Below are 23979 nucleotides of genomic sequence, written 5' to 3'. Positions count from 1 at the left end.
AACAATATTAACTTTTTAGGATTCAAGCATGAATCTATGTAAAATAGGCCGTTTAATAGTGTATTGGGCTGTTATGAAGACATTATTAAATTATAATTACCTAAATTATTAATTATATTAGAAAATAGAAATAATCAAATTGAAACGCACGCTCCCGCCATATTTTGAAGTCTTCCTAACTTCAGCAGCGCCATCTAGCGGTCCATGTTTGCACCTAATAAGTCTAATCATTCTGGGTTCTTTTTGAGACCGATTTCCGTGGGAACGAGATGCTGCGATTTTCTGTGCGATTTTTGCTGGTAAATATTTTGATTTTATTTATATTTTAAGGGTTAATTCAGATTAAATACCAAAGTTTTATTGAAACCGATACGAAATTAAGCGTTGCAACTGGAAAGTTTATGGGTAACCGTGAAAAAAATAGGGTTTTTAATTATGACTAAGCCTTGGCAAATCCTTGCCTTTAGGGGTGGTGGCCGTTTCCGGCTTGATGCCGCCATCTTCTACCCTCTTTGGCCGCCATTCAGTTCTGGGCTAAAGAGATCTTTGCTGGTAAATATTTTGATTATATTTATATTTTAAGGGTTAATTTAGATTAAATACCAAAGTTTTATTGCAACTGAATGAAAATTAAGCGTTGCAAATTCAAACTTTATGATTAACTGTGCAGAAGTAGCTTTGTTAAAGGGCTTCACCGGCAGCTTGCCGGAGCGGTAGCTTTGTAAGAGGTAAAAGGCGGTCTGCCGTTTGCACGTGTAAGGATAGAGACCCCGTAAGCCTCTAGTGGAGCCCTTTAATTACGACAGTATTTTTGAAGAAAACTAACCCTTAGATGGTTTTATATATTGGTTACCAAACTAATGCACTTTTTGCCTAAGTTAATGGCCTATATAATGCCTTTAACCGAAGCAAGTAGGAAACCTTTAACGGCAAGTGTGTAGTTATTAACGCCGAAATGAGGTTTTTAAGTGCTTGTGTAAACTGTAGTTCTCTCTAAAATGTTTTCAATTAACAAATCTATTGCTGCAAGTATGGGTGTCAGGCCTGTTTGTTTTCATCGTAACAGCACTATTTGCAGGGCTGATACTGAGTCACTGTTATTCATCTTCCCGACCAAGAAGTGTTTAATTTAATATTTAAAAACAATCCAATACAAATGAATGATTTGATTTATAACGACAGCAATTATGAGCTGTGTTCCAAAATTATTTAATTCAATTTCGCCCAAGACCTTTTATGAGGTGACCTTTCCTTTGACTGGAAATATCTAACCCCATAGATTGGGCTTGATTTACGACACAGACCTTTGAAGTATCTTTAATTATAGAAAATAATTATGGAAATCGGTCATCTCCGAAAACATTTTATTCGACATGGCCCTTTTTTATAGCTTAATTTGACCCCATTTAGTCACTTTACGCTTACTAATTAGTGACTATTAGTCACTATTAGTCACTTATTGAACTAAAATTGAGCGCATGAATGAGTATCAGCCCTGTATAAGTTTGGGGATTTGTGATTTAGAGTACATTGGAATCTTTCAAATGGTTAATTTTTAGCAGGTCCTAAGGATTTTTAGCTTTTGTCCTAAAATGGCACAATGTTCATGATTATCATTTATGCGATACTTATCTAATTAGTTGAAATTAATCTTATTAAATGTTAGTTAAACTTACTAGTTAATTGTACCATGAATTTATTCCTGGTTTTACTATTCAATCTTTTTAGTCAGTTTAAAAGTAATTCAAAGTGATTATTTATGCCATTAATTGTTGAATATTTCAAGATTGACCCTAAATCTAGTTATGTTAAATGATTTATTTGAAAGTAAAATTAATGATATTCTAAATACTTGTGCCATTTAAGATGAAATAATTTTAAATTGTATTTGATTGTTTGAATTTGATTTTATTTTAGCAATCATTCGTTTCCAAAGGAGCAATTGATGTTGGATTCTATAATGTATAACTAATATTTGGCAAAATGGCAAGCAATATTAATCAGATCAATGAACCCAGTACAAATTTACTCTTAACTCAGGTCTACACTTTGATTTCATCCGTTGAAACTGAATCTCTTTACGAAAACTATTTAGACGGCGTGTGAAATATTTTAGGCATTTATTGCGGAGAAATAATAGTTCTAGTAGTATTAAGACAATGAGTCTGACCCAGTACAATTCCATTCTTAATTCAGGTCTACACTTTGATTTTATCCGTTGAAAGGGAATCTCAATAGGAAAACTACTTAGACAGCTTGTGAAGCGTTTTAGGCGCTCAGTGCATAGCAATAATTAAATATTCTTATTACCCCTATGTAATTTCAGGGTAAACTATTTATTCTTAGAAGGGAAGCGCTTGCCTGTTCTATTTAGGGATTTTTTTGCGTCAGGACATAAATAAAATGATTATGGAATAGGTGAAAACTGGTCCTAGCCCTCCCTTTTAAGAATAATGAACGTAATCAGGATTTTAAGGGTGAGATTCCCTTTGCGGTATTAAGGTATCTAGTTTATGGTTTTAATTAAAAATATTTTTAGAGGAAAAAGCTTTTGGCAACTCGTTGAGGAACTTTTGTAGGATCTAAATGAATTTCTGATTTATGTTTAAGGTAGAAGGTTGCTTATACGCTTTGTCCTTTAAAAGTAAACACGATTTTAAGCGGGTTTAAGGCCAGGCTTAGCTTTTTATGGTATTATTTTACTTCCCCATACTAAGGTATTTAGTTTAATATTACGCATTTGCCATTTTGTCAAATCTTAGTAATTCGTCTTATGCCGGAACATTTTGCGTTACATCATGCGAGAATACTCTTGTGGATTTTCATATTAAGGTAATTAATTTGAAATTACACATGTGTTATTTTTTCCAAATAATCATTCGAATTTTTCTTACGCAGGAACAAGTGGACGTCAGCGAGTGGACTTTCATTGGAAATCCCATGCTAAGGACGAAGCACTACCTCCTATATAAGAATCAAGGCCCGAGTATGGGAATTTTTTTATCTTCGAAATGAGGCATTTTAATTCGCGGGATTTAGACGCAGCGCGGCGCTCGTTTCCAGACTTTGACGTCACAGCTATCACGTGTAGACGACGCCTTCGGCTTACGGAGAAATAGCTGGGATTGTAGATAACGGAGTAAATTTGAATCTAAACTATGATAAACTAAAATTATTGGAACTTAAAAAACTTAGTAATAATATGGGAATTATATTTAAATCCTACTGGAGAAAACACATGCACATTGAAGCTTTAAAAAATTATAATATCGAAAATATTTCCCTTAATAACCAAGGCTTAGCGTCGGCTTCATAAATAATGTCGGTATCCAAGCAGGGCCGGGCAAAACCACGAGAGCAACCCCTCAAAAAAGAGCGCTTTCCCCGCGAGGGCCGCCGATTCCCGACTAGGGTCCGATACCCACTAACGAAATGCATGTTACATTTCCCCGTCTTTGGAGTTCCAACATTTTCGATTTATAACTCGTTCTCCTTTTCACAACAATTCTGTGAAATTTAATTTCCACTGTTTTACCATCCCTCTTTACTTTATACGACTGATTCTTACATCCCACCCACTACCATAAATAACACAGCATCCAGGCATAGTGCAAAGGCTTAAGAATCATATGAAAAAAAAATAATTGAACAATGTTACAAAAAGATTTGATAAGACAATTTTGAATTTTAATAGATATTGTTTTTATTAAAACTTTAAAATTAAAACTGATGCAATGAGTTTTAATAAAATTATTTTTCAACTTTAATAAAACCTGTTTTTTAAGCTTGCCTATAAATTAAAAGTATGAAACTGGTATTAATATTAAACATAAAATAGTTCTAATTAACCAATGTTGGCCAAATAGTCAAAGTCATTGTGCTAATGCGAACGGGCGTGATTTGAAATAAGAAATCCTGAAACGAGCTCCACCTCACGGGGAAACCGCACAATTATATACAAGTCCAAATCCCCATCTGACGAGGGAGCATACTCGGGCCTTGATTCTTATATAGGAGGTAGTGGACGAAGTTTCCTGGTTTTGGGGGCTCCACAGCGGGCTTTAGTTTAAATTTAATAATTCCCGAGTTAAACAGGGGACTTGTTAAATTTAAATTGGGCCCGCAGGCCTGACGTTAGGCCTGGTAACTTGTGGTCAATAAAAAGTTTCGATATTAGACTAGGGCCAAAAAAAACAATCGATTTACTTATAACCATTTTTTTGACTTTTTTTGCTTCTTTTTTCATTATTTTTTAAAAAAAATGATTATTTTTATAATTTTTTAATACATATTTTATTTTTTTTATAAAAAATATTTTTAATTGCTCTTTTTTTTCTATTTTATTAAAAAAAATAAGCCTAAAAAAAGGGTAAAAAAAAACCCCCTAAGTCCAGACATTAAAAAATTGAAACCAAGTATAGTATTGTAAAAATTCAAAGAAAAGAAAGAACGAGGTTTAAGGCAAAATTTATTCAATAAGAAACAAAAAAACCAAGTGTTTACAAAAATTTCGAACAAAAAAATGATTAAAGAGTTACGTAAGTTAAAGTTTGAACGCAAAAAAAAATAATAAGTAGTTACATATAAAATTTGCAAACAAAAAATTAAAATAAGTGGTTACATGTAAAATATTCAAGTAAAAATGATGAATTCTATGTCTTCTAGGTTGATAATGTTCGTATCTTCGGATCGGCGCTTAGATTGCAAGTCCAGAGGAAGACATCGTGTCACGTAAATCCAACAAAGGATGCCATCGGAAATGATACAAGCAAGTCCAGAACAGCTTTGGGTTACAGCAATCGGAGCAAAGGATGTCATCTGGAAGCTACGTCTCGTAATAACCAGCGACATAAAAATCCAAGAATATCAACCGCATCTATAAATTGAAACATATTAATAACACATTTAACTATTGCCTACTTTTGGGTCTAACAAAATAATCTCGTAGATTTAAGTAATTCAAGAAAAACGTGTCCTTAATTGAAACAAAACTAGCTACCAATTTTATATAGAGATACAAACTACACCAACTAATTGCCACCATAAATTAAAGCTTGGATAAACTCAGGAAATTTTCCAAAAATGCCCAGCTCAACCTCGTTATGTAAAATTATCTCTGCGGGACTTGATTTCCGAAAATCTGTCGCTTAATGTCTAATTTAATTAGGAACCCCGTTTAATAGCTTAATAATTTAAAATATCCCCTCAACTTATTTCGGGGAAACCTGCTATTTATTTAAAACTAATCCCACAAATAGAACCCATAAATTGAAACTTGATTTTAAATGGGACAAGGCTTAAGGCAACCTCTGCGTGTTTTAGAAGTTTCTCTGCGGGACCTGATTTCCGAAAATATGTAGCTTAGTCTCTAATTTAATTAGGAACCCCGTTTAATGGCATAAAAATTTAAAATATCCCCTCAACTAATTTCGGGGAAACCTGCTATTTGTTTATTTAAAACTAATCCCACAAATAGAACCCATAAATTGAAACTTGATTTTAAATGGGACAAGGCTTAAAGCAACTTCCGCGTGTTTTAGAATTCTCTCTGCGGGTCTTGATTTCCGAAAATATGTAGCTTAATCTCAAATTTAATTAGGAACCCCGTTTAATAGCATAATAATTTAAAATATCCCTTTAACTAATTTCGGGGAAACCTGCTATTTATTTAAAACTAATCCCACAGATAGAACGCAGAAATTGAAACTTGATTTTAAATGGGACAAGGCTTAAGCAACCGTCCACTGTTTTAGAATTCTCTCTGCCGGACCTGATTTTCGAAAATTTGTCGCTCTATCTCTAAATTAAATAATAATAATAGCCCCTAAACTTGTCCAACATCTCGTTGTAAAATTTTGTTTATGCTACTGGATTTTTAATAAATAAATAAAATTCACTAACATTTAACACTAGCTAACTAATTTAAATACTTGAAATAAATGAAATAATTGAAGGGGAGCTAGATGAGTTTGGATTATTGTAAAGTTTAAGCTTACGGACTGTTAAAGCACCACGAGGCGAAGCAATGGCCGCCAAGTAAGTTGAAAAGCTTCGAATTCAGCTTGCATCCTCTTCCAAAACGATCAGCGAAATGGCGGAGCTATCAAGAATCGACCGCAAAAGCCGGGATCATGATCAGCTGAGCGAGAAAAGTTTTCCCAAGCGACTTCCTCGACGGCTTCCAGGCAAAGAATGAACTTGGACTAGGAAGAAAGGTCCCAACGTCAGCAGAGCGGGAGAGATTTTCCTAAGCGACCTCCTGCACGGCTTCCAGTCAAAAGAACGAGTGCGGCTCGAACTTTCAACTAATAAATGAATTTTCAACGTCGGGGGGGCGCTAAAAGCGCCGATTCGCGGACTCGGATGGGCCGTGTCCTAGGCGCGAGATTCAAATTGCTTAACACCGCTAGGCTTATATTAATGAACACTAGGCCTATATTAATGAACGCTAGGCCTAAATAATTGAATGGATAATCATTATTACCTATTATTAACGTCTATCGTGACGTCACAAGTCAATTACCTCTGTGACGTAACTTGACGTCATAGGTCACGTGATATGACGTCACAGGTCACGTGATATGACGTCACAGGTCACGTGATCTGACGTCACAGGTCACGTGATCTGACGTCATAGGTCACGTGATCTGACGTCACAGGTCACGTGATATGTCGTCACAGGGCACGTGATATGTCGTCACAGGGCACGTGATACGACGCCAGAGGTCGCGTGATCTGACGTCACAGGGCGCGTGATATGACGTCATAGGTCGTGTTGTCTGACGTCACAGGTCACGTGATCTGACGTCAGGACGCGTCAAATCACGTCACCTTTGACGTCAGATCACGTGACCGGATATGACGTCATGTCACGTAACCGGGTTTAATTAATCCGTTCACTACCACACTCATAGATGAACGCTTCAGTCCAATGCACTTCTAATAAAATCATTCATTATAACTTTGATACTTTATTCATAATTTACATTGGATAGTCATTTATTCTGAGTGTTTATTAAGAGTGTGTCATAAGTTTATAAGATATGTTTCATAAGTGTGTCACTTGTTAATGAGAGTTTGTCATGAAGTGACGTAGGTGAAACGTCATAGATTCTCGTAAAGCGACGCCTGGTGAGGCGCTGTCCAAGGCTTAGCACAGACTAAATAGGAGGATGGACTTATGGTGTGTCATGTAAAAAAATATTCGATTCATCGCTCTATTATGTTGAGAAAGCGCTTTAATCATACTCTAATTCAGAGGTAATGAATCAAGTTTCTCTTCCTTAGCCATTAACTAAATTAAGTAAGCTTACAACTAAAAATAAATAAATATACATAATAATGCAATATTTTATTTAGAAATATATTCCATTTGATACATTCGGTTTAATTAAATATTAATGATTAAAATACTTTTTAAAGTGTGTAATCATTCATCATAACGTTGCTAACGTATGCAAAATTTCATTGATTTCTGTTCATTAAGAGTGTGTCATGTCAACATACTCGACTCACCTGTTCTGTTATGGACTTATGATATATTGGATCTTATACTTTAACTATAGGAGCATAGGCACCCGGTGTTTTCCGTCCATGTTTGCTCTCTCGTGCATCACGCAGTGGGGTGAATTCTATAACAGTTTGGTACTAAATCTTCACCAATCAACCCACAATCCTTGACGTGGGACAAAAATCCACAAGCCGGCCTTGGCAAATAGTTAAGTCCTATGTTGGGTAGAATTATGTTCCAATTACCCCGCTTTGTGGTACGCTTTTCTCGAGAAAAAAAAGTAAGATATACTTTTGCTTATATTCAGAGGGTACCAATGAAGTTTCTATAACATAGTCATAACTATAATTAGTAAGCTTATAAAAAGAAATAATTTTAACAAATAATATTTAATAATAATTAAAAATAAGTTTTTATTTGGAAATATATTTAATTGATACATTAGATTTTATTAAAAAGATTAATAATTAAAATAATAAATATATTTTTATAAACGCGGAACTTCTTCTAAGTGTTGAGTCCATGTACTGAAAATAATAAGAAAATTTCTATTATTAACAAATTGTAATCGGCTTAAAATTTCCACTGTTTGGGTGGGGGATGATAATGGAGCTCTTTAGCATGCCAATTTTATTACTTTATGTTTATATACTTTTGTCGTAATTGTTTACTTCATGCTTATATACTTTTGTCGTAATTGTTTACTTCATGCTTATATACTTTTGTCGTAATTTTTACTTTATGTTTATATACTTTTGTCGTAATTGTTTACTTTATGTTTATACACTTTTGTAAAACTTGCTCGGAAAAAGAAAATAAGGAATAGGTCAAAATATACTAAACTCATACATTTAACTTGTCAAAGTAGAGAATAACTGAAAATCAGAACGAAATTTTTATCGGAACCTAGAAGACGTTCTCAAAACTAAAACTCTAGAAGCTTCCTTCCTTTTCACTATAATGAAACACGTCAAAACACACGTCTCATTAAAATTTCAGGTCATTTAGAGCTACCTCCTCCCATAGAACTTAAAAGTTAATTTTGGGTTCCTTTGAATTTTCTTCAAAAGTCGCGCTTATACGTGTAAATCGAATTCTTTGAACGGGCTTCTATAGCGAGAGCACTACCTCCTATATAAGAATCAAGGCCCGAGTATGGGAATTTTTTTATCTTCGAAATGAGGCATTTTAATTCGCGGGATTTAGACGCAGCGCGGCGCTCGTTTCCAGACTTTGACGTCACAGCTATCACGTGTAGACGACGCCTTCGGCTTACGGAGAAATAGCTGGGATTGTAGATAACGGAGTAAATTTGAATCTAAACTATGATAAACTAAAATTATTGGAACTTAAAAAACTTAGTAATAATATGGGAATTATATTTAAATCCTACTGGAGAAAACACATGCACATTGAAGCTTTAAAAAATTATAATATCGAAAATATTTCCCTTAATAACCAAGGCTTAGCGTCGGCTTCATAAATAATGTCGGTATCCAAGCAGGGCCGGGCAAAACCACGAGAGCAACCCCTCAAAAAAGAGCGCTTTCCCCGCGAGGGCCGCCGATTCCCGACTAGGGTCCGATACCCACTAACGAAATGCATGTTACATTTCCCCGTCTTTGGAGTTCCAACATTTTCGATTTATAACTCGTTCTCCTTTTCACAACAATTCTGTGAAATTTAATTTCCACTGTTTTACCATCCCTCTTTACTTTATACGACTGATTCTTACATCCCACCCACTACCATAAATAACACAGCATCCAGGCATAGTGCAAAGGCTTAAGAATCATATGAAAAAAAAAATAATTGAACAATGTTACAAAAAGATTTGATAAGACAATTTTGAATTTTAATAGATATTGTTTTTATTAAAACTTTAAAATTAAAACTGATGCAATGAGTTTTAATAAAATTATTTTTCAACTTTAATAAAACCTGTTTTTTAAGCTTGCCTATAAATTAAAAGTATGAAACTGGTATTAATATTAAACATAAAATAGTTCTAATTAACCAATGTTGGCCAAATAGTCAAAGTCATTGTGCTAATGCGAACGGGCGTGATTTGAAATAAGAAATCCTGAAACGAGCTCCACCTCACGGGGAAACCGCACAATTATATACAAGTCCAAATCCCCATCTGACGAGGGAGCATACTCGGGCCTTGATTCTTATATAGGAGGTAGTGGCGAGAGTGGCTTGCGTCGTGTTGCGCGGGATCGAGTGGGCTATGCTTTAGTCGTCTGCTTTCGCACGTTTTCTGTTTCATCCATGTTCTTATGGTCAAGAGTTCAAGACATACGTGCGTTCTTTAAACTTAAGTTGTTTAAGTGGCAAAAATAAATAAACAGTGATTAAATAATTAACTAATAAGTGTAATAAAGGCATTAATATTGTTCAAAATGAGTGGCAGTGTCGAAAATATGGTTCAGAATATGTTAAAAGACGAATTAGGCCTAAATTTTCCAACATTAGAAGAAAATAATTCATTTTTGGCCACAAACAACTCAAATTTAAACGAAAATATTGGTGTCAACAACATTAATAAACAAACCAACGGTAATAATATAACAAATACAGTAGCGGAAAATCTTAAAACTTCATCAGAAAAAAACTGTAATAACAGTGTTTCTAATGTTTTAAATGATATAAAACAAGCGGATATTGAAATTAAACATATCTTGGGGGATGAAAATGAAGAATTTGAGAAACGCTTCACGCAAAACGAACTCTCAAAACTATTTAACACTAAATTGTCCCAAATTGAAGTCTCAAAAATTACCCCTGAACGTTTGAAACATATTCTAGTTCAAACATTACAAGATTCTGATTATTGTAAATTAATAAGACTAAAATGGAGGGTTAAAGAACTATCTAGAAAACTTAAAATGGAAAAAGGATTAACTCTAGGCCTACACCCTTCAAACTGTCAAAAATCATCAAAATACAGATTTAAAGGTGGAAAAAATGGTGCTAAACTAGATTCAAAGTACATTGATAAAAGGAAAAGGGATAATGAACTAAGGAGAGAAAGGATGAAAGATCCAGAATACAGAGAATGGCAGCGTAGAAGAGATTACATGAATTTTCTCAAAAGGAAAGAATTGAAAGAAAAGATCAGACAGACAATGGCAAATTAATGTTACAATTTATAACTCAACAATATGTTAATTTTAACTTGACATTAATAAAATACTTTTAGTCAGTTCTTAACTGAATAAAAGCCTAATAATTTCCTCCAGAACTTATCAATGAAACAAAACTCACCTTTGCTGATATTTGAATTTCCCGCTGTTCCATGACGCCCTAGTCCCAGTGCGTTCAGTGCTTTGAGTCAGAGTTGATACCACCAACTCCCACACTTCAGAAAATAAAATTAAATTGTATGTGACATGTCTCTATTAATAAAGAGTTTAAATTTATATGGATTTGAACGTGTGAATTTATTTCTACCAAGCTTGATTTAAAGTCACTTTAAATTTAAAATAAAAATGAAGCTAATGAGTCTAATGACCTCCTGCTGACTGGACATCGATTTGTCAACTGTCACCACCCACGAATTACTTCCGGTTCGTTCATTCGGATGTGGTGGTTGGCAGACAGTTGACAGTGACTTGACAGTCGCGGAACATGCTGATGTAGATAAGATATTACGTCATAACATTAATCATCCGTGATTAATTACGATTACAAAAACATAATATTTTACCAACATCCATTCAAGCTTGAGGTTTAAGCCAGGTTTTTGCATTCTTTCATGCATGCATGCGCAGAACGCAAAATTAGATCAACTTTCACGCCCCTGATTGGCTTCTCAGCTTAATGACGTTTGCCAAGGCTTAACACGTGATATTCGCGTACGGAATTTAAATCTAAAATCGCGCGTTGTTACTGAAACCGAAACCAAATTTGAATAAATTTAAAGTATGGATTACGATACTGAAATTGAAAATGCCGAATCGGTTTACTGGGACGATTATAATGATAACTTGGAAGTAGCTTTACAACACCAATATTTCAGCCAAATATTTGCTGCTTACACTTTTTACGATTTATGGCATGATTGTTTAGTCCCTACCCTTATTGATGGTATCAGCGCATCGAAAACACTGATTATATTTTGCATAATTGCAAGACTTACAATTTATTGCGGTAAGAAATTTAATTATTAAAATAATAAGGCTAACATTAAAAGTTAAAAGTTAAAACACTTAAACAAAACAGGAAATTTCCCAAGATCTCTTCTAACGTTAATTTTGATCGCAACTGGGTTATTCTGCCTATATAATTTCTTTGAAAAACTATCTTTATACATAATTGCGCTTGCTATAATTGGAATTATAAGTTTATACGTATCCCCAAAGATTTTGAAATCACGAGGGTATTTTTCTGCTTCAATATGCATCGTTTTTGTGATATCATGGTTCGTTAGTTTATTAATTACGTTAAAAATCTTGTCTAAAATATGTCTAATCGTCGGAATATTGAATTTTACAGCGAGTTATTATTAACTAAAATAGACTGCAACAAAATAAGGGGCTCTGAAATGGTTTTAGCCATGAAAATAATCTCAGTTGCATTTGATATTGATAGCGGGCAAACGCATTTACCGTTAGTGCCTGAATTATTAGGGTATTTTTTCTGCCCTGGAACCTTAATTTTTGGGCCATGGGTTAGTTATAGCGATCATAGAGCTATCTTAGATAACACAGCGACTATTGTTGTAAGTTTAAATAATTTAAACCTAATTAATTACTAATTAGGGAATAATTAAAATTAGACCTGACGGACTTACCTTAATTTTCTTGGTATATAGAATTATCGTCTAATATTAACGGCATTGTTAAGTTCCTTTTGGTTCTTAACAATGTCAACTTGTTGGCCAGCTTGGATTATTGGAGATATTTGGCGATGGTCGTCCGCTTATCGAGATGCGTTGTCATTTCGTTCGAGTCATTATTTTATTTGTTATCTCTCGTTAGCTACAGCTTTATTAATGGGGATTAATGTCAAAAAGTTCGTTGATAATTGAATAATTAATGCAAAGAAACATTTAAATGAATATTCATTATCATTTAAATACCTCTTTAATTAAATTTAAATTATAGATAATTAAAATTAATTATAGATAATTAAAATTAATTATAGATAATTAAAATTAATTATAGATAATTAAAATTAATTATAGATAATTAAAATTAATTATAGATAATTAAAATTAATTATAGATAATTAAAATTAATTATAGATAATTAAAATTGATTATAGATAATTAAAATTAATTATAGATAATTAAAATTAATTATAGATAATTAAATTAATTATCTCTAATTAAATTAATTATCTATAATTAAATTAATTATAGATAATTAAAATTAATTATAGATAATTAAAATTAATTATCTATACTTAAAATTAATTATCTATACTTAAAATTAATTATCTATACTTAAAATTAATTATCTATAATTAAAATTAATTATAGATAATTGAAATTAATTATAGATAATTAAAATTAATTATAGATAATTAAAACTAATTATAGATAATTAATTAAAATTTATTTTAGAGTTGTTTCTCCGTCAAAAATTGAATTTCCAAGATCATTAGTCGAAGTTGTAATATATTGGAACATTCCAATGCATATGTGGCTTAAAACATGTACGAAAACATTTAAATACAGTTAAATTTAATTTAATTTAATTAATATTACAATTAATGTTCATTAAATAATTAATTAATTTCAGATGTTTTTAAAGTTGCTAAACCATTAGGCAATTTCTTTGCTATTTTTTTAACATATGCTACGAGTTCTCTATTACACGTAATTTAATTTAATTTAATTTAATTTAAACTAAATTAACATAATTAAAATCAATCAATTACTTTAATTAATTTAATTATTACAGGGATTAAACTTCCAAATAGCGGCTGTTTTATTATCTTTGGGATTTTATACTTACGTTGAATATGGTATCTTAATTAATCAAAATAATTACTAGCAAAGATTTAATTTATTTATTTATTTATTTTTTTCTTCAGTCCTTAGAAATAAATTAGCCTTAACATTCGATGCTTGCATTGAAGCAAGAAGCTGCAAAAGCAATTGCAGTCATAATAATAAATGGGTAAATAACTAAATATTAATTAATGATTAGTAAAAATGACTCCATATTATCAATATTAAGTAGTTATGCAAAACATTAAAATTATTATTTTTTCTTTTCTTCAGAACAATCCTTATGTTATATGTACAAATATATTTTTTGGTTTGGTAACAGTCTTTCATCTAGCGTATTTGGGAGTAGTTTTTGATTCAAATTCAGGAGTTCAAGAGGAGGTTTGTATTTTACTATTTTTCTAGTTTCCTTTCAAATCTCGCCCCTTCTAGACCTAAAAAACGCACCTTTAGATAAAAACCGCGCCTCTTAACAAAACACGCCCCCTTTACATCTAAAACACGCCTCTTTTATAATTAAGCCGCGTCTATTAACTAAAATACGCCCCTTTTAAAACTAAAACACGCCTATTTTATAATTAAACCGCGCCTCTTAACTAAAATACGCCCCTTTTACATCTAAAACACGCCTCTTTTATAATTAAACAGCGCCTCTTAACTAAAACACGCCCCCTTTACATCTAAAACACGCCTATTTTATAATTAAACCGCGCCTCTCAACTAAAATACGCCCCTTTTAAAACTAAAACACGCCTCTTTTATAATTAAACGCCCGTTCTTAACTAAAATACGCCCCTTTTAACACTAAAACACTCCTCTTTTATAATTAAACCGCGCCTCTCAACTAAAATACCCCCCTTTTAAAACTAAAACACGCTTCTTGACTAAAACTAAAACACGCCTCTTGACTAAAACACGCCCCTTTTAGATATAAACCGCGCCTCTTAACTAAATACGCCCCTTTTTATAACTAAACCACGCCTCTACAATAGTATTTTTCCTTCAACAGGGCTACAATATGCACCACACTTTAAGTCAATGGTCTGAACTGAAATTTGCCAGTCATTGGGTTGCTTTTATAACATACGGAATTTATTTGTTAGTTTAAATTAAAATTTAAACTTTTTCTTGTGCCAATTTTTTGAGTGTCAAAATATTCTACCTATTTTTCATAAATTAACAATAAAGATAAGTTTATTTTGTAAACCGAGATGCATTCTAGTGTTCAATTTACTTGGTTTTTAAGACAAATTAAAAGGGAATATCACCCTTAACTTTTTAAAACATTAAAAATAAAAAAAACCAAAAATAAAAGGTTTTTACTCTTGCGCCCTTAATGGAGTGCAAAAGTATTGCTTTGACCCTGGGCGGCTGGGCGCCTTTTTTTAACTCTGATAAATGTTTGGTTATTATTTAGTTTCCCTTTAAAAAGTTAATTACGTGGAAATAATTCCTTTTATCCAGGTGTGATAGTTATTAACTTTGGTGTAAAATCCGTATTTCCCCTTTTGGGCACACCCTTCTCCCCAACTTACGAGTCCTGGTAAATACCACCGCCCATCCTTAGGACTTTGAGCGACAAACGGCCCGCCACTGTCACCTTGACAAGAGTCACCTACAACCTCTTGCGCGTATCCGGCGCAAAACATGTTTCGAGTCACCTAAAATAGTAAAATAACCAATCAGGCGTGTTCGTCGCTATTTAGGTGCAAAGGGGAGGAGTCATCTTAAACCTCAACCTTCTGACCACTCCCTATTCCGTAAATTTAAAATAGACTTACCAAATTTCTAGTAGAACTCTCGCAAATGGACCTTTTAACAATCGGCAACTGCAATTCCTTGAGTATCCTTGGTACACCACCGCGTTCAGTTAGTTTACCCCAACCGGTGACGATTCCCAATTGATTTTCATTGGAGAAGAACGAATCCTCAATGAATTTTGGATCACCGAGACATATCGGCAGTATGTAATCCGTGAAAGTCACTGATTCTTTCAAACTCACAAGCACCAAATCGTTATCAAACGTCTGTTTATTAAAACTAGGATGTATAACCACGTCATCAACAACGGTGTCAAATTCTTCGGGCTCGATTTCTGATTGGTCCAATTTCCCGAGACGAATTCTAACGTCATTCCATTTAATCTCTTGAGCTTTTTTGGTGGCGAAACAATGCGCCACTGATATGAACCAGCGTTCATTTAACAAAACCCCTCCGCAAAATGTCTTCTGCTTGGGTTCCCAAAGCATAACTTGCCAAGGGTACGCCCCTTTCTCGGCGTCACTTCCCCCGACAATCCTACCACTGTCCTCCTTGGGTTTGTCCTTTCCAGGATGTCCCTTTTTAGGTTGTCCGCATATTTCTTCGATTTTTTGCAAAGGCTTAACGGTAACAATGGCCGCCTCTCTTCTCTCGCAGTTGCGCACGTTGTCCTTGGCGATGCAAGTGTAGAAACCAGCGTCGGTTTGATCGAGTTTATCTAACGCTAAGTGACCTCGGTGTAATAGGTTAAATTTTTTGCTAGGGATTATGGGTTGGCCGTCTTTCTCCCACGTTATCGTGATATTGGGTGATGGGGAACTACATTCCAATAGCTTAAATTCGATTTGTTCCGTTACGGTCACGTCGTATGGGATGTCCCTTAAAACTACATGAAAAGACACAAGAATAAACTCTTGGTTTTAAACCTTAATTACTCGAGATCTAATTGACGTAGGCGCGCGTAATTGGTACCGTTGGAAAGATGACACTTTGGTCTATCACATCCTGAAAGGGTTTTGCCTTCGTATTTAAATTACCAGAGTTCTGGCGTTCTAAACAATACCTATATTCTGACCTCCGTGCCGCGGTAATCTAAAAGCTATACCTTAATTACTCGAGATCTAATTGACGTGGACGCAAGTAATTGGTACCGTTGGAAAGATGACACATTGGTCTATCACATCCTGAAAGGGTTTTGCCTTCGTATTTAAATTACCAGAGTTCTGGCGTTCTAAACAATGCCTATATTCTGACCCCCGTGCCGCGGTAATCTAAAAGCTATACCTTAATTACTCGAGATCTAATTGACGTAGGCGCACGTAATTGGTACCGTTGGAAAGATGACACTTTGGTCTATCACATCCTGAAAGGGTTTCGCCTTCGTATTTAAATTACCAGAGTTCTGGCGTTCTAAACAATGCCTATATTCTGACCCCCGTGCCGCGGTAATCTAAAAGCTATACCTTAATTACTCGAGATCTAATTGACGTGGACGCACGTAATTGGTACCGTTGGAAAGATGACACTTTGGTCTATCACATCCTGAAAGGGTTTCGACTTCGTATTTAAATTACCAGAGTTCTGGCGTTCTAAACAATGCCTATATTCTGACTCCCGTGCCGCGGTAATCTAAAAGCTATACCTTAATTACTCGAGATCTAATTGACGTGGACGCAAGTAATTGGTACCGTTGGAAAGAAGACACTTTGGTCTATCACATCCTGAAAGGGTTTCGCCTTCGTACTTAAATTACCAGAGTTCTGGCGGTCTAAACAATGCCAATATTCTGACCCCCGTGCCGCGGTAATCTAAAAGCTATACCTTAATTACTCGAGATCTAATTGACGTGGACGCACGTAATTGGTACCGTTGGAAAGAAAACACTTTGGTCTATCACATCCTGAAAGGGTTTCGCCTTCATATTTAAATTACCAGAGTTCTGGTGTTCTAAACATTGTCTATATTCTGACCCCGTGCCGAAGTAGTCTAAAGTTTACCTTAATTACTCGAGATCTAATTGACGTGGACGCAAGTAATTGGTACCGTTGGAAAGATCTAAATTTGGTCTATCACATCCTGAAAGGGTTTCGCCTTCGTATTTAAATTACCAGAGTTCTGGCGTTCTAAACAATGCCTATATTCTGACCCCCGTGCCGCGGTAATCTAAAAGCTATACCTTAATTACCCGAGATCTAATTGATGCAGGCGCAAGTAATTGGTACCATTTAACAGAGGACAACTGCATATATCATACCCACAAAGCTTTCCCCCTTAACCAGAGTTCTGACGCCCCAAAGTTCCCCTTCATTCCGATGTCCCATTTAAAAATTAAAAAAAAAATGACTTAAACTCTACAATAAGTTAATTAAATTAAAGTACTTACGTATATTGCATTCGTCATTCTTGAAACTCATTCCAATCCAAATAGTAGCATTTACACTTGACTGTTCGCTGGACACTATGGTACAAGTATATTTTCCAACTAGATCACGTGACATTTTCTCAATTTCCAAGGTGGTATCGCTGACGAATTTTAAACCCTTTGGAAGATTGTAGGCGGGATTATTACTGGCTGGTGGTCCGATAAATTCATTTTCCTTAAACCATCTCGTCTTAGCAGTCGGACTTCTCGGAATGCAAATGATGGCGTGACGCTTGTCTTCCTGGACAGTCGCGTTCGGTGATATTTGAACGAAAACGTCCTCGACTTTAAGTGGCGCTACTGTCGTTGTCGTTCCTGTTAAAATTAATTTAGATAATCAAACAAGATGGCCCCGGCCATATTACACTTTTGCGCGACCAAAAACGTCACACCAAATAAAAGGGGGGAGGGAAAGGCGCCCAGCCGTAAGAGGAAGGAACAACTGTGAAAATTAATTTAGATAATCAAACAAGATGGCCCCGGCCATATTGCACTTTTGCGCACCCAAATACGTCACACCAAATAAAAGGGGGGAGGGAAAGGCGCCCAGCCGTAAGAGGAAAGAATAATACAATAGTTTTCCACCCCTAAAGAGTGCAAAACTAAAAGAAAAAAAAAAGATTGCCAAGGCTTACGTTTATCTGGATCTTCCACAAACTCGTACTGCACAGAAAACCCGCTATATTCCGAAGAACTGTCGCTGCTGAATGTGAACAACACGTTATTTGTCGTTGACAACACTGATAAAGTTTTTGTATGAGTTCCACAGTAAACTCCGATGGTTTTTTCATCTGTAAAAAGAGTAAACCAAGGCTTAGGCGACTAACAAAGGCTTCGGAGATTAAACCAAGGCTTAACATACCATTACGTTCGATTCCCTCTTGAATTATAACCATATCAAAAGTACAATTATCATCGGGTTCCACATTCAAACCAACAAAGGTGAATTTAACCAAATGGTTCTCAGGGGCCTTTATGTCTATTTTACACCTTGAATTACTGGGGTATTGTTCGGGGTAACGAGGACTAGTAATATTGCCTCCAACCTCAGTCTGATTCCAACCACAATCTAACAAAAAATGGGATTAAACCTTCCATTTAAATTAATTAGACAAGTAACAAAGTTCTTTGTTTTGACAAAGGCTTACCACCGATATTTCCACTTTTCCCGCCAGCGAAACCATCCGTTGAGTATTTAAGCACGAAGCCTTGGTCACTTAACATGTCATCCGAATGGAAATGAATGAAGACGGTATTGTTAGTTGATTTCAAGGTTATTGGAGATTCACTCAAACAAAACCGGCCAAGTGATTTTGATTCTGAGGAAAATAAAATTTGAAAAAAGAAAAGTTGATTTAGGCCTAGGCCAAGGCCTACTTGGGAAAGTTTTAGAAATACTTGTTTTTCAAAGGAAAATAAAATAAAAAACAATCATAAACCGGACCTACCTTGATTAGGCCCATCGTAAATTTCGCAAAAATCAAAGGCGCAGTTGTCATCGAATTCCAATTTAAGAAATTCAAAGGTGATGTATATTATTTCCGTTTTCGGTACCGTAATCAACGTGAAACAATCCGATTTCATGGGATAGTTTTCAGGATATCCTGGACTCGTAACTGTCCCTTCGGTATCCGTTAAAAGTTGATCACATTTCCCTTCTGTAATAAAATGTTACGTAAAACCAAACATAAATTAACGGACAGACATTGATAAATATTTCATAAGCCTCTTTTAAAGTAAGAACTTTTGTTAGCTCGTGGATTAAAAATAGGCTTATCCTTGACTTTCAAAATCTATTACCATCGTACGCAACTAAACACGTACATTAAAATAAACATTTTATTGGGGATTAATACTAAGTAATTAACAGATTTTAATTGATATTTATCATTAAAGAACCCAGATAAAGTTTCTAACATTTAATTTGTTTCGTTTGGCTTGAACTTAAATGCAAGTGTTGTTATACCCTCTGTGAGCCCAAGAACTGATTTAAACTGAATTGTAAGCCTTTCTCTTGGCTTACTAATGACCCTGATAACACTACTAGGGAACTGCTAATTATGTATAATTAATTTAATAAGTTTCATTAAGAATTAAATAGACGAAAAATAGGCCAAGTGTTGTCAAGCCCTCTATGAGCCCAAGAACTGATTTAAACTGAATTATTAGCCTTTCTTTTGCCCCACCAATGACCCTGACAACACTAGGGAACTGCTAACTATGTATAATTAATTTAAGAATTAAATAGATCAAAATTGGCCAAGTGTTGTCAAGCCCTCTGTAAGCCCAAGAACTGATTTAAACTGAATTGTTAGCCTTTCTCTTGCCTCACCAATGACCCTGAGTCCCTGACAACACTACTAGGGAACTGATAACTATGTATAATTAATTCACGAATTAAATAGATCAAAAATAGGCCAAAAATGATACTAACTTGGAGTAGCTGGCAGTCGGTATTCAATTTCAAATCCCTTCTCTTCAAACGTGGAATCGCTGATAAAAACCAATAAAACTTGGGACGAGTTGATAGTTATGTCGTAATCATTAATTTTGCCGCAAAGACGTCTGAGAAGAAGGTCATCTTTGTTTGACCCCGCGTAGATATCGAGATAATCATAGCTAGCAATTAAAAATAGGTTTCAAGTTACTTTCTTGGAAATATTTCAAGTTTTAGTTCCTCTATTTAAAGATTAAATTAAATTAAACAGTCTAACCTGCAATTTCCCCACGCTTCTATTTGCAATTCATTAATATGCAAAATAATTCCACCTTCTCTACTCGCTGTCAATAGCCATTGACATTCTAAGCTGCCATAGTATGAGTTTGGATAGTTTGGGCTTGATATTTTGCCACCGAAACTTGTCACTGTATAATTTGAATTACATTCTCTGACTAAAGAGGGAAATAAATAATTAGTTTTAATTAATTAATTTATTACATACAGAGTTGCCACAGATTTCGCAACAAAACTCCCTGATTTTACAGGTTTTCCCTGACAGTTTAAAGTAGTTTTCCCTTACTTTTATAGCTTTCCCTGATAGTTTAAAGTAGTTTTCCCTTACTTTTATAGCTTTCTCTGATAGTTTAAAGTAGTTTTCCCTTACTTTTATAGCTTTCCCTGATAGTTTAAAGTAGTTTTCCCTTACTTTTATAGCTTTCCCGGACAGTTTAAAGTAGTTTTCCCTTACTTTTATAGCTTTCCTTTATAGTTTAAAGTAGTTTTCCCTTACTTTTATAGCTTTCCCTGATAGTTTAAAGTAGTTTTCCCTTACTTTTATAGCTTTCCCGGACAGTTTAAAGTAGTTTTCTCTTACTTTTATAGCTTTCCCGGACAGTTTAAAGTAGTTTTCCCTTACTTTTATAGCTTTTCCTGATAGTTTAAAGTACTTTTCCCTTACTTTTATAGCTTTCCCTGATAGTTTAAAGTACTTTTCCCTTACTTTTATAGCTTTCCCTGATAGTTTAAAGTAGTTTTCCCTTACTTTTATAGCTTTCCCGGACAGTTTAAAGTAGTTTTCCCTTACTTTTATAGCTTTCCCTGATAGTTTAAAGTACTTTCCCTTACTTTTATAGCTTTCCCTGATAGTTTAAAGTACTTTTCCCTTACTTTTATAGCTTTCCCTGATAGTTTAAAGTACTATTCCCTTACTTTTATAGCTTTCCCTGATAGTTTAAAGTACTTTTCCCTGGATAGTTTAAAGCGCTTCTCCCTGACAGTTTAAAGTAGTTTTCCCTCACAGTTTAACGTAGTTTTCCCTCACAGTTTAACGTAGTTTTCCCTCACAGTTTAACGTAGTTTTCCCTCACAGTTTAACGTAGTTTTCCCTCACAGATTAACGTAGTTTTCCCTCACAGTTTAACGTAGTTTTCCCTCACAGATTAACGTAGTTTTCCCTCACAGTTTAACGCAGTTTTCCCTCACAGATTAACGTAGTTTTCCCTCACAGTTTAACGTAGTTTTCCCTCACAGATTAACGTAGTTTTCCCTCACAGATTAACGTAGTTTTCCCTCACAGTTTAAGGTAGTTTTCCCGGACAGTTTAAAGTAGCTTTCCCGGACCAATGTGTCAAAGTTAAAAGTATATTTCCAAAAATATTTTAACAACTGAACTCAATTCCTCAAGTAATGTTTTAAAACCAATTATGACAACCCAAGAAATTTCCGAAATAAAATATAAATCCCTGACTCAATACCCCGGGTTTTTCCCTGACCTGTGACAACTCTATATTAATAAGGACAACCACAACATTTAAATAAATTAAATTTACCTGTAGTTACTTCTCTTACGAGCCTCTTAGGAATATAGGCCAACTGTTCCCTAGTTAATTTACCACTTAATCTACATTAAATTAATTAATTAGAATTAAATTTAAACCGCTAAATACTTATAGAAAAGAAAAGAAATTAAAGTCATATTTTTAATCATATTCGACCTTCGACAAAATTTTCATTTCATACAAAAACCATCACGCAACCCATTAGCGCGTGTCGCAAAAAACAATTTATTTAACAATTTAAAAATTGTAAAGGGAAGATGACCCTTAAAGATGATCCCTATTCCAGCCTTTAAAATGTTAAAAATATTGGCACAATATCAGTAAAGGGTCTTTCATTAAACAAGACCGAGGACGTATGCTACTTTAGGGTTAATTACACTACACATTTTTTGCTAATTTTCGTTTTAAAGTTGGGGGTGATATTCCCTTTAAATTTTGGGCCGGCAATAACAAAATACACTTACCTTAAACACTGAAAAGATTCAAAGTAAAATAAGGTAGTAATAATAAATACCACTACCTTAGAATGTCCAAAAATTTGCATTTTTATTTATATTTATTGTATAAAAATTATCACTGATCACTTTACATCATCAAATCGTAGCACATTGTTTTTAATTTGAAAACTATGAATGAAATACCGACCGCCTAAGCGCTGTTAGTTTAACAATGACGTAAAATACTACACAAAAATCGCCGGCAGCGCGTCGTTGTAACTTTCTTATTAAACTATTACAATCTGAAAGCCTATTTTTCAATAGATCTAATCGCGAAATCTGTGATTTCATTAGCATTAATCCCGCCCACTTAGAGGAGGGACTATTTCTCGCTTTTAAATAACACGAAGGTAGCTAAACTTAATTTATTTCCGATGCCCATATCTTGGAGTAAAAACTGAGAGTATATTTTATACTCGAAACCGTTTTGTAAGGGTCTGTGACATTTTTCGTTTAAAGGAATGTACAATGCGGCATGTGGGGGCGTGTCAGGAACTATATTTTGAAATAGTAGTGTTACTATTCCCTGGAGTAGTGATAGGGCAATGCCACGTGACAGTAAGCGTGGAAGTACTCGGCGGATAGATTTAAGTGAGAATCCTACGAACTTCACGCATGCCCAGTAGGGCTCTATTCGATGGAAGATAAGTCTGATGTAGGCCCCGCCCCTAAACGTAATAGAGAGCTTTCGGTTGGGGGAGGAGCTATGATTAGTGAGGTAATTTAAACGGCCATAATGGTGGGTTGAACGTACAATGAAAGCTGAAACACTCCAATATGGCTACCATAACTGTGGTAAGACTTAAGAGGGTGTGACGTACTACTCATTCAACTGAAAGCGCTCTATACATTGTACATCCGTTTAAAAATGGAGTTTCTACTGTCTGTAAGCACGGTTTTAGTGCGAGGTTTATAGCTTGGGAGATTCAACAAGCCGGAAGGTTGTTTATTAAGTTATAAACTTCTATTATTAATGAAGGACGCGTTTATGAGGAAAATCTTTCCCTAAAGGCATATTTTAGAGCCAATATTACTGGGAATGCAAACAGGATTTCTCATTATCGAAAAGGGAACGTTCAGGTTTGAAAAACTGCGAGTTTTCACGTTCCTGCCCTTAAAAAAACAACTTACAAAAGTGTTTTAAGAACACAGGGGGGTAAAGACGCGCCAATAATTCGCATACGTCATGACGAATGTAGTGGGGGAAGCAACGGAAACGATACTAATTAATTATACCTCAATATTGCACCCATATAGGTATTCCCCCGCGGTTTAGAATTACAAATTACGTCATAAAACGAGCTATATCGTGTTTTTCCCACAACTTATCATACGTTGAACCTGAATAAATGAGTTTAAAATATGGTCCGTACGTCGTATATTGAAATTTAAAACTTTGGACCTCTTGAAAATTCGATTTTAAAGTAGGTTTAAGCCTTGGCCATGGGATGTCGTCAAGGTTTACTTTATAACTTGAGCTATTGTCGGAATTTTTTAAAAGGATTTGGAACTTACCCCTTTAACTTAAGGACCTAAAAATCGCTAAAAT

General features: G+C 34.6%; 3 protein-coding genes and 1 long non-coding RNA gene across 11 annotated transcripts; 2 read left to right on the top strand and 2 right to left on the bottom strand.

Annotated features, from left to right (window-relative positions):
- The first annotated feature begins 189 nt into the window (after positions 1-189).
- On the top strand, positions 190-5906 carry LOC149621372 (uncharacterized). Of its 8 annotated transcripts, XR_016375094.1 has the most exons (5): positions 235-299; positions 356-405; positions 468-552; positions 1918-2832; positions 2899-3770. XR_016375094.1 is itself a non-coding variant. In XM_089853748.1 (4 exons), the coding sequence occupies exons 1-4, from the start codon at positions 270-272 to the stop codon at positions 4885-4887; spliced, it is 360 nt and encodes a 119-aa protein (XP_089709874.1). In that variant the 5' UTR covers positions 255-269; the 3' UTR covers positions 4888-5906. The 8 variants fall into 8 exon arrangements, 2 of the variants coding, with proteins under 2 accessions (XP_089709873.1, XP_089709874.1); XM_089853748.1 differs by lacking the exons at positions 1918-2832; positions 2899-3770 and adding an exon at positions 4666-5906 and having other exon boundaries at positions 255-299; positions 383-405; XR_016375093.1 differs by having other exon boundaries at positions 265-405.
- On the bottom strand, positions 4452-6275 carry LOC149621371 (uncharacterized). The gene is made up of 2 exons (XR_016375099.1): positions 5997-6275; positions 4452-4876 (listed from the first exon to the last, which is right to left on the bottom strand). It is a non-coding gene; the product is annotated as an uncharacterized LOC149621371 (long non-coding RNA).
- Positions 6276-11063: 4788 nt separating this feature from the next.
- por (Protein-serine O-palmitoleoyltransferase por) lies at positions 11064-14682 on the top strand. Its single transcript, XM_089853781.1, has 10 exons — positions 11064-11665; positions 11738-11936; positions 12011-12236; positions 12330-12529; positions 13083-13174; positions 13261-13337; positions 13423-13486; positions 13556-13641; positions 13746-13853; positions 14482-14682. The coding sequence occupies exons 1-10, from the start codon at positions 11440-11442 to the stop codon at positions 14578-14580; spliced, it is 1377 nt and encodes a 458-aa protein (XP_089709907.1). The 5' UTR covers positions 11064-11439; the 3' UTR covers positions 14581-14682.
- LOC149621369 (mannan-binding lectin serine protease 1-like) lies at positions 14545-23882 on the bottom strand. Its single transcript, XM_089853778.1, has 11 exons — positions 22398-23882; positions 21925-21995; positions 20370-20547; positions 20090-20274; positions 19104-19313; positions 18804-18974; positions 18518-18724; positions 18291-18446; positions 17617-17970; positions 15254-16119; positions 14545-15133 (listed from the first exon to the last, which is right to left on the bottom strand). Exons 1-11 carry the CDS (start codon positions 22475-22477, stop codon positions 14909-14911), a joined length of 2703 nt encoding a protein of 900 aa, XP_089709904.1. The 5' UTR covers positions 22478-23882; the 3' UTR covers positions 14545-14908.
- Positions 23883-23979: the final 97 nt, after the last annotated feature.

Source organism: Phalangium opilio, unplaced genomic scaffold (assembly GCF_054372755.1).
Source record: "Phalangium opilio isolate 3A_F unplaced genomic scaffold, DU_Popi_V2 ptg000206l_1, whole genome shotgun sequence".
Lineage (NCBI taxonomy): Eukaryota > Metazoa > Arthropoda > Arachnida > Opiliones > Phalangiidae > Phalangium > Phalangium opilio.
Note: the sequence above shows the minus strand (reverse complement) of the source record. Positions and strands in the feature narration are given on the sequence as shown.